This window comes from Eupeodes corollae, chromosome 1 (genome assembly GCF_945859685.1).
Source record: "Eupeodes corollae chromosome 1, idEupCoro1.1, whole genome shotgun sequence".
Lineage (NCBI taxonomy): Eukaryota > Metazoa > Arthropoda > Insecta > Diptera > Syrphidae > Eupeodes > Eupeodes corollae.
The window spans coordinates 45,974,297-45,995,584 of NC_079147.1; the positions used below are offsets into that span (position 1 = coordinate 45,974,297).

General features: G+C 33.8%; 1 protein-coding gene across 1 annotated transcript; it reads left to right on the forward strand.

Moving 5' to 3' along the window:
• The first annotated feature begins 699 nt into the window (after window positions 1–699).
• On the forward strand, window positions 700–20,673 carry LOC129938355 (general odorant-binding protein 83a-like). Its single transcript, XM_056045852.1, has 4 exons — window positions 700–1,142; window positions 19,650–19,725; window positions 19,966–20,222; window positions 20,454–20,673. The coding sequence occupies exons 1-4, from the start codon at window positions 1,053–1,055 to the stop codon at window positions 20,469–20,471; spliced, it is 441 nt and encodes a 146-aa protein (XP_055901827.1). The 5' UTR covers window positions 700–1,052; the 3' UTR covers window positions 20,472–20,673.
• The last annotated feature ends 615 nt before the right edge of the window (window positions 20,674–21,288 follow it).

Consider the following 21,288-nt stretch of genomic DNA (forward strand, 5'->3'; position numbering starts at 1 on the left):
CCCAAAGCGGACCCACCCACCTCGCAGTCCCATTCCCCCAGTGAACCAGCACTACGTAGAGCCAGAGGCAGCGCTCCGCACTGCTCAGCTCCACTCCGCTCAAGGCTTCACTTATCATTATTTCTTTATAGTGATTGACAAATTGGCACTTGGCCGTCCCCGGTAATTACCCTCAGCTCGGTCGGCCACTCAACACTAAAGTTTGAGAGTGTAAATGAGAAGCATTCGTTGGATTACCTGCTTTTAATTACACCCAGCGAGCTATATGTACATACATATATTGAATGGTTGCTTTAATGTGGTGGAGGTGGTGGAAGTTGGAGCGTCCTTCCCGCCTGCCGCATCCGTAGCAGATTGTTAGGGGCACGACATTTCATGGCTATTTTCAATTAAGTATTGTTTTTTAACGCCACATCGCTGCCGAACACACTTTTCATTATGGCAGTCCAAAGGGATGATTGACAGTGTCGGCGGCGATGGCAGTGGCGGTCGGTGACGGTGTAAGAGTTTCATTATGTTATGCGACTCAAGTAAGGCGGCGCGGTAGTGGTGTTGGCTGCGGCGGTGGCGGGTGACGTACATTCACCCACTGTTCCCTTCAAACATATATTTGCACCCACCACTGTCACCCCCATCCCCAATCGAAAAAATAAAATTAAAATAAATTAAAGGTATAAAATATGATCCGGCAAAAATCGATAGGCAAGTTTTATTTGATACTTCAATTGGTAAAGTTATCGCGCACCTTTAACTGACTCGAAAATTTTACAATTTTTTAACCCTGTGCCCACCAACAACGTCAAGCGCTTGGTCCTTTTTTTGTCGTTGTCATCATTTGTTGTTGTTTTCTTGTTTACTGTGTGTGGTTCTTTGTGTGGGCTGGAGTTACCTGAAAAGTTAATCCAACCTGCCTATATATACAGCGTAGAGGCAGAGCGGTACCTACCTACCTACCTACCAACTTACATATCTGTCTATAAAATAAAAACGTACAAAGAAGGCGACATACATATAGGATAGCTCTCAAATATATACAAACAGCAGCATCCAGGATGAAATATTTTTTAGTGCTTTTTGTCATTGGTGTCCTTTGTGGGGCGAATGTCCTTTGCCAAAAAGTTGAACCACGACGAGATGAAACGGTATGATTTTCAGTTATTGATTTTTTATTATTATTATTTTGTTGCTTGTTTTCTTTTTAAATTTTTTTTCGTTTTTATTTTATTGTTTTTTGTTTAATATTTTTACTGTCAGTCTAGTGGAAAATTTTAAGTTTGGTATTCAATTTTTTACGATAACATACATACACATAAGGTATACAGAATGGTACACTCGGAATCAAGTGACTTTATATATTAAATTTGTAGGAAACGGTCTCTTAAATTGCCTTACGACCAACCGCTTATTTACTTTACCATTAAGTAAATAAAACCAAAACAGAAAATTTTTCCAACTTAGTGACAATTTTTTTTATACAAAATAAATTGTTTATTTCTTATAAGACACGAATATAACATCTCATATAATCCAATAAAAAAAAATAAATAAAACAAAACTATAGTACAAATATTCCAGTAAGAATAATGACTTTCGTCAAAAATCATATTCATGTGGCTCTTTTGAACACAACGCAAACTTGCGCATGAAGCTTAAAACCATTATGTCAATGGTATAAAGTTTCAGTGAGTTTGACGTTTGAGAAAAAAAAACCAATGTTCCGAGCCGTCCCGTACCAAATTACCATTGGTATCCGGATTCGTTTAGATTCCTCATGTACCACTGTAAAAGAAATTTTGAATTGCAAGCTCTCGTGGTGTAAAAGTGCACTTAACCTATTCTTTTACCCTCCAGACGTCAACCGAGTTAGGTTTTTCTTCCATCGATCAGTGTGCTAGTTACAAAAAAAAATTAAAGCAAAGTAAAATAAAATTAAAAGAAAAAAAGAGTAAACTAGAAAAAGAAAGTAAACTAAAACCAAATCCAAAACCAAAAAAAAACGAAAAAGACATAAAGAATAAATCATCCCCCAAAAATCAAAAAAAAAAAATAGGTACGTACTTAATAGGATACATTTTTGTAGTAAAACCTAAAAATTGATTTCGTGTAGGAACTCGAATTTGAGTCCTAGACCGAGGTGTGAAAGAAAAACCTCGCGGTCTTGTCCTGCAGAGGCACTAAATTTCCACCACAAAACCTGAATTTCAGAAAGAAAAGGTAATTTGTCAAAAATTCAGAGTTCAAAAGCGATAAGTTATTCGTTATCCCTTTAGGATTCTGAGCAGTGAACCAGCTTGTCCTTCACCAGAGAAAACGAATTTGGATCTGTGCAAAAGATTCAGATAGAAAAATTCGTCTCACAAATAATCTGAAGACAACTTCAACTTCACCAACTTTACGTCAACCACAGTTTTGACCTTATCAATTGTCCCAAATAGGGATTTATTCAATAAGAAGTCTTTCGCACTTCGGGCCATCAAGTGACACCAACGTGGGAGAATCTCTTGGACTTCGGGGGGATACAATTCTTTTCGGCCACAGTTGTCACAGTTAGTGCATCAGTGAAAATTAATAATAATTCTAAAAGTGCTAAAAAAAAAAAAGGGAAAAAAAGGATATAAGAAATTAGGCAGGAAAGAAAGTTAAAAAAAAAGGAAGATAAAAGTACCTAAAAAGGAAAGACCTAGGGAAATTAAAGAAATTAAGTGGGAGTTAAGAAAACTAAAGGCCGTTAAATAATATTAGAAAATAGTGCTGAAAAGGAGGTTATAAAAAAAAAAAAAAGATTTAAACAAAAAAAAAAAATAGTATGGAGTTTTAAAAGAAAATTAGGGAAGTGGGTGTGCGGAAAGTGAAGGGTAGAATGAGGTCTCTGAGAGTATATTAGGGGGAGTCTGTAACTTTCCCTTTTCAATAAAGGGCTGTTACAACGATTAGTGGAGCGCGTAATGGCGTAGGAGTATTTCAGAGGTTTGTATCTTCGAAATACTTTATAGGGTGGGTTATGATAAGCTCCGAGGACATGAACATCTATGTCCTCCTCTAAGAAGATGTCGTGCAAAAAGAGGAAGTTTTGAAATATCGGTAGCTATAATTCGGGTCCCTCTTCTTAAAAAGATGGTAAATTTTATAATCGAATACCAACTCAGATTAAGGCTTGAAGAAAGTAACCTCGTCCCTAAGCGAGTAACAAGATCCCCCCCATCGACGAGCTAAGCATGGCAACCAGCAAGCCTTAGGTTACCAGAGCTTTGGGACACCACTAATGACTCCTGCCTGGACGGGCCGATGGGTCTGTAAACATCGGTACTAAAGGTGGGGAAAGTCGTTAGTGGAAAAACTTTTAGAAGAAAGAGAGCGCGTATAAATTTAGTTTGTTGTGGGATCGGTCTTAATCTCGAACAGAGCAAAAGTCGGTTTCTGAGTCCTTTTTGGTTTTAAGAACCAAGGATATTACTGTTCTCTCATTTCCTTCGTAAGTGAATGGTTGTGTGTATGCCAATACTCATACAAAATACTAGGCCAGTTTAAGGAAAAAAGTTTTTTAACCGTTACAGATGGCGCCCAACGTGGGGCCCGAATTTAGCGATCGATTTATTTTTAAAAACTGAAATTATCAGTGAGTTTTTTTTTAGATTTAAAGTTTTGCTTTCTTGTGAATTATTACCTTGCGTGATAAGTAGTCACCGTTGTCCGAGGTGTTAATTTGAAAATTATTGACTCCTGACGTTGCAACGTGATATGCTATTATGCAATACACAATTAAGCTTGCGTCTTTCGGTGTCCATACTTAAATGGATAATTATTTTTTGAGTAGTTGAGAGCATTGAAGCGTAAGTTTTAAGAATTCAGTTTGTTAGTAGTTTTTCTTTCTTGAAATGGGTTTAAGACTTTTGTCCGGTAGATTGAAAATTTTCTATTTCGGATCTACGACCGTTGCTAAAGTTGAAAACCTGATTTTTAAAGGGAAACATATTACGAGTATTTTATATTCGAATCTCATGGATAACTTAACATTTGATTATATAGTAAATAGTTTTTCAAAAAAAAATTTAGAGAAAACTCAACGCGTTATCCGGATGGCTAAGAACATTTATCTTGGCCGTTGCCAGTCGTTACGTTATGAGGTAGATCAGTTTTTTTTTTGACAGTACATTTTAACGAGGCATCTTTTTGGAGTTTAAAAATAATAAATTATTTTCGTTTTTTTTTGTAGAAGGGAATTGATAGGACCTTGAATTTCTTAGTCTTTCAGGACCTTTCCAGACCCTTTCACACTTCACATTCACTTCCTGAGATCCGTAGATGAAAAGAAATTTATAATATATACTGATTTTTGATATTTTTTTTATAGAGTTTTTAGAATAACATTTTTTTTATTGAAATTAGGTTACTGGTAAACGCTAAGAATTGTGTATGTTTAAATAGATAAGTAGCAAGTGATTAGTATTCTTCAGTAAAAGAGTGTGTTAAGTATAGGAAACAAGAGTATATACATTTATGTTAAGGTATAGGTATAGGCTTAAAAGAATAAAATTATAATTAGATACAGATAAGAATTTTGGGAACTAATTGAGTATTAGTAAAGCCTACAACTCATTCAATATAATGGGTCGCCCAAAGAACAGTCAAAGTTCACAAAATACTCGATGTAATAGTAAGCAACGTGCACTTTTGACTGACGATAACCCGATCGATGTCGAACAAATTGTTACCGAACCTGTAGCGACAGGGTCAGTCAATAGTGAAACCGTAGATCAAAATTATTGCGATGGGGTTGGTCAAACTAGTCGTCCACGAACTTCAAGCCATAGGGACAATGACAACTCCAAAGAGGGTGAACATTTCGAAGCATACGTCAAGGAAGTTGTTACCGCGACGGTGGGACTTAATCGCACAGAAGATCAACGCTTTATAAGGGAAGAATTAGAACGAACCCAAGCTGAGTTATTACGACAAGTCAGATCAATAGTGAGGGAAACTCTTTCTAATATCACACCAGCTGTGACTTCAAATCCACAGAATGCTCGAACTTTGCTTAACATGAACACCCCTATTGAAAGAGTGACTGATTGTATTTCACAACGACCCAACTTAAATAATCCTTCCGATAATATTAACCCGACAAATGAACCAGGCGTTCATCCTGTAGATATGGCCCGTGGTTCGAACGTGGATAACTTTCTAGCTCAATTAAGCAACTTAAATTTAAACGTGTCTCCTCCGTCTGCCAGTCAAGTCAACCCAACACCTTCGGCAACTTCGACATTACGATTCCCACCCTATCACAAGTGGGGAATTAAATTTAATGGCAAGAACATGACAGTCGATGATTTTTTGTTTCGACTCGAACGAGTTAAAGATAGTTATAACGTAAATTGGTCAGAGGTTGTTCAAAATTTTCATCATTTCGTAAGTGATAGTGCAATGACATGGTTTTGGACCTTTATAAAGAGTAATCCAACTAGTAATTGGGCAACTTTGCGATTAGCTTTAATTGAACAATACCGAAGTCTTGAGACGGACTCGGAATTATACAGAAAAATGTCAGATCGCAAACAATTGCCACAAGAGACTTTCGACAGCTTTTACGATGATTTAATACAAATCAATTCGAGATTACGAATACCTAAAGGTGTTAAAGAAATAATTGAACTAATAAAACTAAATGTGCGTCGCAGAATTGGGGAGCTTTTAGTGACCTTTAGTACACATAGTTTACCAGAGATGGTCTATGTGTGCAGGACTATTGAAAAGTTTTTGAATGGAAGTGAACCTGCCAAAACTAAGTATACCTCCAGTGCCCAATTTCAACAACCACGGCGACAAATTAACGAGATAGATACGAACACAGATAATTTTAGCTATCCAACACCAGTAGTTGAGGCCTACCATAGGGAAGCCAACACACTGAAGTGTTGGAATTGCAAAGTTGAGGGACATTCTTTTAGAGAATGCGAAAGTCCTAAACGGAATTTGTTTTGTTTTCGTTGCGGACGAGAAAATGTTATCACTCCCAAATGCGACAAATGTTCGGAAAACCGGATATCGGGCAACCCTGTGACCGGGGGGAAGTGCCCGAAGTCCGAAAATCCGGGATATTAGAACCTAATTTGAACAAAATAATCCTTCTACGACATTCCCCTGAAGAAAAAATTTACATAGAAAAGTGTCGTAATAATTTTAAAGAAAATGATACCGTCAAACCTATTATACCAAGAAAGTCAATTCACGAACGTATCAAAGATTATTACGAGGCAAGGAAAAGGATCGTTACCTTCTCCTCAGCTTCGGACAAAGTGAGAAAATTGAGAGACAAAATGAAAAAAAAGAAAGAATTACATCGCATAGTCGCAGCCACAACATTAGATTGTTCTGAAGACGATCCCCGACCTTATGTCACCGTAGAAATATTTGGTACAAAGATCCGTGGCTTACTTGACTCAGGAGCAAGTCTGAGTTGCCTTGGTGTAGGTTCTCTGGAATTTCTAAAAGAAAATCAAATTTCTTTTAGAAAGTTCACGTCATTTATTTCCACCGCGGACGGACAGAGACAGTCGATTGTTGGTATGGTTACGGCCCAAATCCATTACAAAGGCAAAGTCGGTGTCATGGATTTGTTTATCGTTCCATCTCTGACCCAGCAACTATATCTAGGTGTAGACTTCTGGAGACTTTTCCAGATAGCTCCTAACATAATTTCTGAAATCTCACTTAACACTGGAATAGTAAATAAATTAGACATGGCGACCAAGATTGATCTAAACGATCAAGAGCATGATAGACTCCGCGAGACTATCGCACGTTTTCCGTCTTTTACCACAAAAGGCCTAGGAAAGACCAACTTAGTAGAACACTTTATTGATACGGGAGATGCAACACCTATAAAGCAACGACATTATCCCATATCTCCAGCGATACAAGCCCTGGTGTATGAGGAATTGGATCGCATGCTTTCTTTGGGTGTCATCGAAGAAAGTTCCAGTGCATGGAGTTCTCCCGTCGTTTTAGTACGAAAACCTGGGAAAAACCGGCTGTGCTTGGACTTTCGGAAGGTGAACCTAGTAACAAAGAAAAATGCGAGTCCGATTGCTCATATAGAGGGATTGTTAGCCCGTCTTTCAGAAACACACTTTATCTCAAGTGTGGATTTGAAAGATGCGTACTGGCAGATACCGCTGGAGCAAAGTTCTAGGGAGAAGACGGCTTTTACCGTTCCAGGAAGACCATTGTATCAATTTAAAGTAATGCCTTTCGGTCTTTCCAACGCTGCGCAAACTCTGACTTATCTAATGAACTTAGTAGTTCCTACAGAATTACGTGACCAAGTCTTCGTTTATCTTGACGATTTACTTGTCATATCGAAGAACTTTGAAGAGCACATCAGAATTTTAGAAGTTATTGGGAAAAGGTTACTTGAAGCTGGCTTGACGATAAACGTCGAAAAATCAAAGTTCTGCTTCAAGGAACTCCAGTACCTAGGGTATGTAGTCGGTCAAGGTTGTTTAAAACCTGACCCGGCCAAAGTTTCGGCAATTCTCGAGTTTCCAGTGCCTAAAACGATAAAACAAGTTCGAAGATTTCTCGGTATGGCAGGGTGGTACCGTAGATTTGTGAACAACTTTTCGACTCTCGCTGCTCCTTTGACAGACACTTTAAAAAAAGGTAAAAAGTTTAACTTCGATAAAGAAGCAGAAACGGCTTTTGAAGCGATTAAAACTGCTCTTACGTCTGATCTGGTTCTCACAAACCCAGATTTTTCAAAAGAATTTATCATTTTGTGTGATGCGTCAGCATCAGGGATAGGATGCGTGTTATGTCAGAAGGACGAAAGCGGAAACGAACGACCGATTTATTATTTCTCACAAAAGCTAAATTCGGCTCAGCGTAACTACTCAGTTACTGAACGAGAATGTTTGGCAGCCGTGAAAGGGATTCAAAAATTCCGTCCGTATGTAGAAGGCTATAGATTTACAGTAGTTACAGATCATTCTAGCCTGAAGTGGTTGATGAGTCTGCGAGATCCAACGGGGAGGTTAGCACGCTGGAGTCTCAAACTGCAAGGGTTCGATTTTGGCATCGAACACCGGAAGGGTACTCTGAATGTAGTGCCAGATGCTCTTTCCCGAGTTTATGAGGTAGAGACACTGCATTCAGCAGTATGTCCACCGGAGTCTATGTCAACGAACGCCGATGTTCTTCATATTAATTTGGAAGATCCGAGTTTCAAGTCGGACGAGTATCTTCAAATTATCGATCATATCGGACAAAACAAAGACCAGCTACCTGACCTTCAAGTTTCGGACGGTTTCGTATACAAGAAGGTCAGACATTGCACAGGCAATCCACTTCGAGACGATTTAGTCTGGAAGATATGGGTTCCAGCGGCGCTGACCAACCGTTTGATCTCGTTGGCTCATTGCCCACCCAGAGCTTCACACGGCGGTATTACTAAGACTCTCTACAAGTTGCGACAACAATTTTTCTGGCCAAACATGGCATCTCACGTCAGACAGTTCATTGAAAATTGCGAAGTGTGTAAAACAACTAAAGCACCTAATATAACTCTTAGAGCTGAAATGGGGAAATCTTTTTCCGTCGATCGACCATTTCAACACCTATATATAGATTTCTTGGGTCCTTACCCGCGGTCAAAAGCAGGAAATACTCAAATATTTATCGTACTTGACCAGCTGACAAAATTCGTGTTAATTAAACCAATCCGAAAAGCTAACGCACCATCAGTTATAAAATTTTTGCAAGAAGATGTATTCTTAATTTTCGGAGTTCCTGAAAGTATCCTTTCTGATAATGGTAGCCAATTTATAGGGAAGGAATTTTCTAAAATGACTAAAATATTTGGAATAACGCATTACCGAACTGCGGTATATTCACCGCAGGCGAACGCGAGCGAGCCAGTAAATCGCTCAATCCTCGCGGCAATACGCGCTTACGTAGACCCTGGACAGACTAATTGGGACTTGAACCTATCTTCGATTGGAAGCGCTTTACGCTCGACAATACATTCAGCTATCGGCATGTCCCCGTACGAAGCTTTGTTCGGTCATCGTATTATCGAACACGGGTCTGATTATAGACTTTTACGTAAGCTTGGCGGACTAAACCACTCAGAAATAGATTGGCTCCCTAAAGTTGCTAGAATGAACGTTTTACATACGTATCTGAAAGCAGCCTTAGAGCGGTCACACGATTCTTATGAAAAAACGTATAACCTGCGGAGTAGGGTGATTTCATATAAAGTAGGAGACGTACTCTATAAACGTAATTTCGTCTTGAGTGATGCAACCAAACATCTCAATGCGAAGCTCAGCCCCAAATTTGTTAAAGTCACCGTTTGTAAGATAATTGGAAATAATTTGTATGAGGTTTTAGACTCAAAAGGTCATAAAACGGTAGTACATTCAAAAGATCTAAGAAAATAAACCAAATCCTCATAATTTTTTTTTTAAAGTTTTTACTTAGCCCGGCTTCCTCAGCTGAACATGAGACTCTTTTGATAGAACATATGTACAAATATTTATTTGTTTCTCTTCATATCCTTTTCACAACAGGAAGCCTGTCATCAAAAGGATATGCTTTGTAGGAAACGGTCTCTTAAATTGCCTTACGACCAACCGCTTATTTACTTTACCATTAAGTAAATAAAACCAAAACAGAAAATTTTTCCAACTTAGTGACAATTTTTTTTATACAAAATAAATTGTTTATTTCTTATAAGACACGAATATAACATCTCATATAATCCAATAAAAAAAAATAAATAAAACAAAACTATAGTACAAATATTCCAATAAGAATAATGACTTTCGTCAAAAATCATATTCATGTGGCTCTTTTGAACACAACGCAAACTTGCGCATGAAGCTTAAAACCATTATGTCAATGGTATAAAGTTTCAGTGAGTTTGACGTTTGAGAAAAAAAAACCAATGTTCCGAGCCGTCCCGTACCAAATTACCATTGGTATCCGGATTCGTTTAGATTCCTCATGTACCACTGTAAAAGAAATTTTGAATTGCAAGCTCTCGTGGTGTAAAAGTGCACTTAACCTATTCTTTTACCCTCCAGACGTCAACCGAGTTAGGTTTTTCTTCCATCGATCAGTGTGCTAGTTACAAAAAAAAATTAAAGCAAAGTAAAATAAAATTAAAAGAAAAAAAGAGTAAACTAGAAAAAGAAAGTAAACTAAAACCAAATCCAAAACCAAAAAAAAACGAAAAAGACATAAAGAATAAATCATCCCCCAAAAATCAAAAAAAAAAAATAGGTACGTACTTAATAGGATACATTTTTGTAGTAAAACCTAAAAATTGATTTCGTGTAGGAACTCGAATTTGAGTCCTAGACCGAGGTGTGAAAGAAAAACCTCGCGGTCTTGTCCTGCAGAGGCACTAAATTTCCACCACAAAACCTGAATTTCAGAAAGAAAAGGTAATTTGTCAAAAATTCAGAGTTCAAAAGCGATAAGTTATTCGTTATCCCTTTAGGATTCTGAGCAGTGAACCAGCTTGTCCTTCACCAGAGAAAACGAATTTGGATCTGTGCAAAAGATTCAGATAGAAAAATTCGTCTCACAAATAATCTGAAGACAACTTCAACTTCACCAACTTTACGTCAACCACAGTTTTGACCTTATCAATTGTCCCAAATAGGGATTTATTCAATAAGAAGTCTTTCGCACTTCGGGCCATCAAGTGACACCAACGTGGGAGAATCTCTTGGACTTCGGGGGGATACAATTCTTTTCGGCCACAGTTGTCACAGTTAGTGCATCAGTGAAAATTAATAATAATTCTAAAAGTGCTAAAAAAAAAAAGGGAAAAAAAGGATATAAGAAATTAGGCAGGAAAGAAAGTTAAAAAAAAAGGAAGATAAAAGTACCTAAAAAGGAAAGACCTAGGGAAATTAAAGAAATTAAGTGGGAGTTAAGAAAACTAAAGGCCGTTAAATAATATTAGAAAATAGTGCTGAAAAGGAGGTTATAAAAAAAAAAAAAAGATTTAAACAAAAAAAAAAAATAGTATGGAGTTTTAAAAGAAAATTAGGGAAGTGGGTGTGCGGAAAGTGAAGGGTAGAATGAGGTCTCTGAGAGTATATTAGGGGGAGTCTGTAACTTTCCCTTTTCAATAAAGGGCTGTTACAACGATTAGTGGAGCGCGTAATGGCGTAGGAGTATTTCAGAGGTTTGTATCTTCGAAATACTTTATAGGGTGGGTTATGATAAGCTCCGAGGACATGAACATCTATGTCCTCCTCTAAGAAGATGTCGTGCAAAAAGAGGAAGTTTTGAAATATCGGTAGCTATAATTCGGGTCCCTCTTCTTAAAAAGATGGTAAATTTTATAATCGAATACCAACTCAGATTAAGGCTTGAAGAAAGTAACCTCGTCCCTAAGCGAGTAACAAGATCCCCCCCATCGACGAGCTAAGCATGGCAACCAGCAAGCCTTAGGTTACCAGAGCTTTGGGACACCACTAATGACTCCTGCCTGGACGGGCCGATGGGTCTGTAAACATCGGTACTAAAGGTGGGGAAAGTCGTTAGTGGAAAAACTTTTAGAAGAAAGAGAGCGCGTATAAATTTAGTTTGTTGTGGGATCGGTCTTAATCTCGAACAGAGCAAAAGTCGGTTTCTGAGTCCTTTTTGGTTTTAAGAACCAAGGATATTACTGTTCTCTCATTTCCTTCGTAAGTGAATGGTTGTGTGTATGCCAATACTCATACAAAATACTAGGCCAGTTTAAGGAAAAAAGTTTTTTAACCGTTACAAATTCAAATTTTTGGAACATTTCCTGTCAAATATCCAAAAACATTTTAAAAAAAATACCAATTCACTGGTCAACAAAATTATACTTTTCTTTTGTCCCACAAATAAAACAACATTTTTAAAGGATATAGCCTCAAGAAGCCTGATATCCGTGTTTTTCTAGTTTAAAAAGGTCTTTATTTCTACTGTTTAAAACTTCAGATTACTTAAAAATAAAAGTAATTAGTTTTCGCAATTTATTTCTCTTTACAGAATTTTGAAAAACGGCGTTTTTAAAAGAAAAACATGTTTAACTTTTAAAATAAAATTATTAAAAAAGGATCCTTAGAGCTTCTACCATACAGTATATTCAAATGCTCTCTTTTAAAATTCAAATTGCAAGATTTTAGGTATAAATAAATAAAGTTAAAATATGGTTTAAAATGCTTAAACGTCTTAAAAATACAAAAAGAGGGAAAACACACTATAGTACAGTAAAGTTAAAAAAATGAATTCAGTATTTTACAGTTTTTCCTCAAAAAGTATATTTTTTTCCTAAATAAAATTAAAGTACCGAAAAGACTAAGGAACCGTTTCACTTAGATTTAATTTCAATGAAACAATAATGAGTATTAAGTTTTTGTTTCTCAACAAATTAAAATCGAACATCAAGTTTTAATAATTTTTAATATGTTTTATTATTTTTTGGTAAAAAAAATACTGTCAGATGGATTTTTCAAAGCAGATGTCAAGAACGTCATTCTTCAAATGGGTAGCTATCTGAAATAAACAGTTGAATTCGAAATATTTTAAATTTTATGCTTTTTACAACTTATCAAATTTTCCAAAATTTATAAAAGCCTGCACAGTAAAAATTGTTTTTTTTTGTTACACAAATTGCTGAATATAACAACAAATTGATTTTATTTTACAGAAAATATAATTTATGTTTAAATTCAATTGATTGCGTACTTTTTTAAAGATCTTTAGATGTGTTGTTTGTATTTGAAAGTTTTTACATTTACAAAATTATCAGTGCAAGTTTTTTGTCAGTATTTCTTATAATTTGTAATGTTTTCTTAATAACTTTATTGATTTCTCCAAAAATGTGTTTATGTGTAAAATGTTCATGTAATTTTCAACCACTTTTTGACACATATTGGATGATATCTCCACAACTTGACGAATGTTGGTTTTTAAGTGCTCAATAATAAAAGATTTATCTGAATAAGGGCACGGTCTTTTACGTAGCCCCACAAACAAAATTTTAGCGGTTTCGAATCACATGATCTTGTTGATCAGTTGATATCGCTACGACGAGAAATTACGTAACCAGGAAAAGTGTCTTGCAATAAAGACTACTCGCTCGAATTGTGTGGCATATGGCAGATTTGTTGAACCCCATATTCTCCAGTATTCTTCAAAAGCAGGAAAAAAAGTCGGTTATCATTATACATCATCGTAGTTTTCGAAGAAATAAGGTCCAATCCGGATCAAGATGTAAACCCAACGAATAAGAAATGTGATTCGTCGCTGAAGATAATTTTGTTCGAAAAATCGACATCCAGCGCCTGTTGTTCAAGCACCCATTCGACATTCTTACGACGTTGTGAATGGCTTCAGTCGTTGTGTGAGTAAAGATAGATTTTTTAATGAAGTTGCGAGTAGTGTTCGATACGATTGCCATAAAAAATTAAACTTTTGTTTGTAAGTTGCCAAAAAGCAAACAAAAATATGTACTTTCCAAATGATTTAAAATTTCAATTACTGAAAATATTCAAGAGAGACACTTCAGAGTCATATTAAAATATAGTCAATAATTTGCATTGAAGAAAACCCTTTTTAACATTTAGTAATTTTATTTTAGAAAAATTGAAGTGACAATATTTTTACAAGAATTGAAAACTTAAAAAAAACAATCATAAAGATATTGATTTTTAACTAAAGTTATCGTTAAACATTCCCAATTTAAATAGTATTTCTTAAATTTTTTACTTCCGACTATACTATACTATAAGTTTTGCATTCGTTCAAAATTTCGAAATCAAGATTTTAATCAAACATGATGGTAGAGAGGTTGAAAAAAGTAGGTCCCGCGATTCCGTCCGGTCTGTTTTGTCTGTCTTTCCACGCTCCTACAGCCTAAACTATTCGGTCGATTCAGTTCAAACTTGGAAGTAAGGGTTTTGAGCAGATTCGCGTTAGGCGTGTTTTTAATTTTTTTTACTACAGTACTAACAGTGGCCCTCATACAATTTTTTTGGTCAAAAACCGAAAATTCGAAATTTCTCAAAAACAAACCTATAGATTTTTTTTTAAACTTGGCTTCTTTTTATAAGAAAGGCATATTTTTGTATTGCTCAGGATGGTACCGCTCAGAGAACCGTTATTTTATTTTTAAATTTTCCCAGCAACACATGAATTGATTTCAATACATTTTTTTTAAATATCCTCTTATATTGCCTTAATAATATCTGATTACCAAAAGTGCAACTTTTTATTGTTTGGATTTTTAAAAAAATATTGAAGTTTTTGTTTTCAAAATTCTATATCTCAAAAACGGTTCAACATTTTTTTACGAAATTCAAATGAAGAGCGTATATTTACAATCACTAAACAACTGCATACCAAAAATATTTTTAAAACAAAATTTAAAATTTTTTAATATAAAAAATGAATTTAAAAATAAAACAGCTCCAACAATTTAAAAAAAATTATTGAAAAATCAAGGGTTTTTTGGTTTCTAAAATGGAATCTATATTTTTGAAGACAACCTTATTTTTCAGGTAAAATTTTCAATCTTCGAAGTTTTTTTTTCTAAATTATTTTAACTGTATTAAATGTAACCCCCACCCATCTCACCAGATCGAATCCTGTGCATAAGCCCAAAGAGCGCGTTATTTTGACAAAATTGTAATAACTATCTTTTATCCAAATTAATGCATTTGGTACATATTTATGTATTTTTATAACTATAACTATTGTTAATACCAACGATAGCCGTCCGTGTAGCACCACTGATAATGTTTAATCAAGAATTAATATCTTGGTACTTTTGTATATATGATTTTAAAATATTATTCCTTAAGAATAAGGTTGTTTTGCACATGATTTACTTGCCTTCGCCTATATAAAAGAATAAATACTTAGCAAAAGTTAAAGAAACGGGTTAAAAAGAGTACATATATGTATTTTCTAATAGAATCACTTTTTCAACGTATACACATTATACCTACCTATAAAGGTATTACGTACAACTTCTACAACTACTGCTTACGTGTCGCTTCATAACTAAAATCCAAAACGCACAAGAGCCTGACTGTAAACAACACATGAATGGCAATTTCTTGTACTTGTTCGTATGCTTGTTTCTTTTACAATTTAACAAAATTAATAAACTGAACGTAATAACTTTATTTACCATCTACCTACCAATAACATTCCTTTATTATCATCATAAACATGTCCTTTCCTTAACTATCTATCTGCATAAAGCTGAGCACGCCAATAAACTATTTTTTATTCGTTTTAGACACCTGCCTAACTACTTAACCAATAGGCGATCTCTTTACAATTTAAACATACATGTTCTTTCTCTTTCTTATCGTCAGATAATTTACTTTCCATCCTGGTTCTTCTAATATGAAATTAAAATAAGGCTATCCAATTGAACGAAATAGTTGAATGCATAAACAATTGTTTTCGTTAAGTACGCTTACAAGTATATTTCACATGCGGGATGAAATGTCCTAGGATGAGTTGTGTGGATGAATTGCTGGTTTTTTCACAAATGAAATGGCATTTATATCTTTGAAGACAAACTTATTTTACAGATACATTTTAAAATCTTATATAAGTACTTTTTTAGACAGACTTTTTGCATACAGGAGCAAGTTCGTGCGACCCAGTCGTGCATTTTATTTAAACTTGAAAATTGGTTAGTTTCTCGACGTTTCAAGGTCCCTAGAATATAATTCAAAAGTTTTTAGAGAGATGTCAGTATAACTGTGTGTAAGTCGATTTCAACGATCGCATTCCGGTTCGGTTTTTTAAAATCAAAAAAAAGTGTCACCAACATTTTTTTTATGCGTCGAAGAATAACGTTTTTGATAATTTTTTTTATAAAAATGGAAGTGACGGTTTTCTCACAAGTAATACCTTTAAAAAAATATACTACATATTTGTTAAAAATTGTCTCATTGAAATTCTTTATTACATTAAGTAAATTTAAAAAAAGATTCAATCGACAGTTTTTTATTAACAATAAAATTCTATAAAAAATACGATGCAAAAGTGGTAAAAACTGATTTTTCACTTGAATCTATCGGAAATAAATTGAGGAGTTGACATCAAAATAGTTTTATTTTATAATATTTTTATTTATAAAATATTGTTGTTAACATAAAGTAATGTTAGCAAAATCCAAATGATATTTGTTTAATAAAATACAAAAATTATCAAAAAATGATATTAAAACTAACTAAATAGTTCTCAATATCCGAGAATAATAAAACTTATTTTATAATTACTCAAAGAATTATTGTTAACTTTAAGCTAACTTAGTAGTTTAGAATCCATCGCATCCAGGTCTACTTGAGAGATTAATTAATTTTTGACGTATAAAACAAGCATATATACAGATGGATCAAAATCATGTCGGTTGGTGGAAGCGTGTCCTCCTACAGACTAAGTCTATAACTCTCATTTCGTCTTCCCAATTATTGTAGCGTGTTTCATGCAGAACTTCTGGCCATCAACGAAGCCCTCTCTTGGCTCAAAGAAGACATGATATCGACTCCCGATAAACGCATCTTCCCAAATAGTCAAGCTGTCACACCAATAGTTCAACATGCATATAATAGAACGACTTTACTGTACAACAAATCAGTAAATCAGCAGCTAGTTGTAAACTTATGGAAAAGCATGACACCATAAAGAAATTGAACCAAAGATAGACGTCTGCCACCCTTTGTTTGTCAATTTATTTAATTTGGCCAATAATTGCTGCTAAACGCCCAAAGCTACTCTTTTCGGTTGGTAAATTGCACATTAGCGTACAGGAGTCCTTACAGAACACTGCTTAATGGGTAGGTATGCTTTTCGACTTGGGGCTCCTACAAACAGAAGATGCATGGTGAATAAACATTTCATATAGCTGGCTCAAACTGTTTCAACGAGCAAGGTAAACTTTTAGATCACTGTGTTATAACAAAAGGGCTAATTATTGGTATAAGTGTTTTATCTTTTCCATCACCAGCCACTTAAAACTAATCTAACCTAACCTTTAGTTAAATTTTAAGAATAATCAAATTTACAAAATTTTTAATAAAAAAAACTATAAACACAACTTAAACTGTTTTAAAAAATGGTCTTTGATTTAAGTATCTTGAGAAGAGAGAAATATATTGACTTATATGATACATGGCATTTTATCAGCATAGGTCGCATTTTAGCCTCTTTTTTTGTTTTAACAAACATTTCATTTAACTACTACGTTTATATGTACCTTTATTTGATACAAATGTGTAATTATGTGTTTAGAATTTGAATTTTTGGTAGCAGTAAAAATCTTTTATAAACATAGCCCTAAATTCTTTTTTAACTTCCCATAGGAAGTTATTACAATTGGTCCGATTTGTCAAATTGAAAATTTTGACATTTCTCGACGTTTCAAGGTCAATAAAATCGAAATAAAAGATTTTTAAAAAGATGGATGTGCGTGCGTGTGTACGTTACGTACGTTCGTACGTTCGCGACGTTTTTTTCGTCTTCCATAGCTCAAGAACCAGAAAAGATATCGACTTCAAATAAATTTTGCTATACAGATATTAAGATAGAAAGATGCAGAAAGGACTCTTAAGAAAATTGCGTGGTTGGTTTTTTTACCATAGCAGTTAGAAAAAAGGTGCACATTTTGGTTAACCCTAAATATCTTACGAGCACTAGAGACTTGAAATAAATTTTATATAATATATTGTAACGTTATATCAAAGAAGTATATTTTTTGAAAAAAATCCATTTAACGGTTTTTTTTATAAATAAAAAAAACTGAAAAAAAAATTTGTCACCTCCAAAATTTTATGACTAAAATATGATTTCATCTCCAAAACAATTTTGTGCAATGGAGAATAATGTTTTTGACATCTGATAAAATTTTGAGAAAATTCGAATTGACAGTTTTTTCTATAAAAAATAAAAATATAAAAAATCATTACTCAAAGTTGGTAAAAATTGAATATCGATTCAAATATCTTTTCAACAACTTGAAATTTAGGCTTCAAACTTATTTTATCTTATAATAAATATTGATTTCAACATTCTGAAAAATGTTGAGAAAAATCGAATTAACAGTTTTTTTACAAAAAATAAAAAACCTCAAAAATAATTCAAAACTTTAAGATATTGGCTTTAATTTACTTTTATCTTTTAAAAAAATATTGTTGTCAACATTCAGTACAATTAAAAAAAAATCGAATTGACATTTAAAAAAAAAAAATTAATAACCGAAAAAAAATTAACAAAAGTTGGTAAAAATTGATTCTCGAGTCAAATATCTTTTCAAAAATTTGAGGTCATAGCTTCAAACTTATTTTATTTTATAAGAAATATTGTTTTAAACATTCGATACAATTTTAAAAAAAATCGAATTGACAGTTTTTTTTACAAAAAATAAAAACCTAAAATAAAATGTATAAAAGTTGTTAAAAATTGATTTTCGACTCAAATATGTTTTCAAAAATAGTAGATATTGGCCTTAAACAACTTTTGTCTTTCAAAAAATATTGTTGTTAACATTCAATAAAATTTTGAAAAAAAATTTAATTGTCAGTTTTTGTACAAAAAATTAAAAACCTTAACAAAATTTAACAAAAGTTGGTAAAAATTAATTTTCGACTCAAATATCTTTTCAAAAATTAAAAATATTGGCTTCAAACTTATTTTATTTCACAAAAGTATTGTTTTCGATATTCAGTAATTTATTTATAAAAATCCAACAGTCCTTTTTTTCATAAAAAATAAAATCTACAAAATTTGGTAGAAATTGATACGAGTACATATAGACAAACTTTTAAGCAAGACAAATCGGAAAACGGGATGGGAATCAGTGTGGGTCGCATCCCAGCCTCTTTTTTTATATTTTTCGCTTTTCACCGAATTCAAAATCCTTTTAAATTTCATGATTTACAAATAAACTCTAAATGATCAAGAGAACATTCAAGAGATTTGGACTGTATGTTTATATTTTCAATAAAATAAAAGCAAACAAACAAACACCAGTAGGACTATGTCGGTTATTTGTGGTGTAAAGTTTTTCATTTTTGTTTCAATTTTATTCCATTTTATTGTATTTGTTTTTGTTTTTTTATTTACTTCTTGATTTCTACCAAAATACAATACAACAAAAACTGACACGAACTTCAATTAAGAGATCCTTTTTACGAGTATCATAATGTCCTTCTGAAGGGTAGGTCTGGGTACGCGTTTATTCATATGGATATAGATTTACATAGCAGGCATATCCGGTATTAAAATTTAAACATAATGGAGGTCACTTACATTTGGGCAATCAATATTTTTATTTACGTAATAATTTTCTGGAAAAATTTGTCATGCCACACACACAGTTTTTAAAAGGGGGTAAATACGGACTGAGTAGTTGTCTCGCCTTTTATTTGCATATATTTTATTTTCAATTTTCAAAAAACAATATGAAACGTAAAACTTTCCTTCGAATAGCTTTTCAAGTTTTTAAGTGTAGTTAAGTTATTAAATTTTACAAGTTTTCTCACCCTGACTTTCCTCGGAGCTCTAATAATTTATGAAATTCCTGTTAGGTTAGCCACATGCCACATGTAAATAGTTTAATAATACCTTTTTAATTGCAGTATCCTCCACCGGAATTATTAGAACTTCTACGTCCTGTACACGATGTTTGCGTTCAAAAAACTGGAGTTACCGAAGGTTCGTACACATAAAACTTAGCATACCTATAAATGAAATGAACATAACCATAATGTGATTGTTTGAATTCATAATTAAAAGCAAATGTTAAACCTTTTCAATCCCAAAAATTTAACTAAAAACTGTATTCCTCATACACGAATTCCATATGCACCCAACATACATACCCAATCATACACCATACAACACATCGTACCTATGCTGAAGCTAAAGCTCTGAACTGAATTCATGTTTTTTCAGAGGCAATCAAAGAATTTAGTGACGGAGATGTCCATGAGGATGAAGCCCTTAAATGCTACATGTACTGTGTATTTGACCAAACGAATGTCCTGCATGCTGACGGTGAAGTTCATTTGGAAAAATTGCACGATATGCTGCCAGATTCTATGCATGACATAGCTTTGCATATGGGCAAGAGATGTCTTTATCCCAAAGGGGATACGACGTGTGAGAGAGCATTTTGGTTGCATAAATGCTGGAAGCAAGCTGATCCCAAGGTAAAGTCTATCTACCTCTATGTATTTACGGTCCGTAGATAGTAGTATAATTCATATATGCACTATATGCAGTTATGAAGGAGCAAATCGAGCGAAATGTAGACACTCCGGGCATATTACGTTTAGTTGAATGCAATTAATTAGAACAGTAACTTCATTCATGTTGAATTTTTGTTTAATTTCTTTTTTTTTATTTTGTTGTTATTGTGTCTTTTGTTTATATTATTTTAGCATTATTTCATCATCTAAGCTTGGAACACATCAATTCAATGGACAAAATGGAAAATGACGGAATATGAGTTCTATGTAAGAGGGGAACTTTTCAAATTCAAAGGACTATGCAACCGGAAATCGTGAACTTTTATTATTATTTTTTTAATTCAAATTTTTGTTGATTTTTATGATTTTTGTTTTTCTTTTGTACCTAATTAGAATTATTTATTGCAGTGAACTTTCGTGTTTGATTTTATTTTTGATTTGATTGCCCAGGTCTTTGAATAGAAGCGAAGTTATCTTAATCATCAGGGAATAATCTGAAGTCTTTATGGTTTCACGAATTGATAGTTTACAAAGGCATAGAAAAAAGGTGTACCTTTTCATCAAGCTGATTCAAGAACTAAAGCCGATGAACCATTTAAAGTTCCCTGATTGGGCAAGTTATTAAGTCTTCATTGGAAAACCGTTTAGAAATTACATTTCAAACCAACTGCAAATCATCAGATGTTGTATTTTGTTACTGTTTTGCTAGGAGTAATTTTTAAAAAATGCGATCGAACGATTTCAAAAAAATGTATGTACGTAAATATTTTCTCTTAATTGTTTCTGAGTTTAAGCTTCTTAAAATGCCTCTTTTCAAAATTAAAAAGTATTCAATTTGTGATCATTTTTTTCCAAAAAATGCAGCATCCCATCTTCACATAAACTATGACTTTTTTTCAAATATCGGGTTTTTAATAAGACCGTTTGCAAATAAAAACGGATTTGGATATCAACGAAATTCTTTGTTCCTGTGAATGCTCGTTTGATGCCATAGGCTAGGTTAGGTTGTAGCGACTGTCCAAGATGG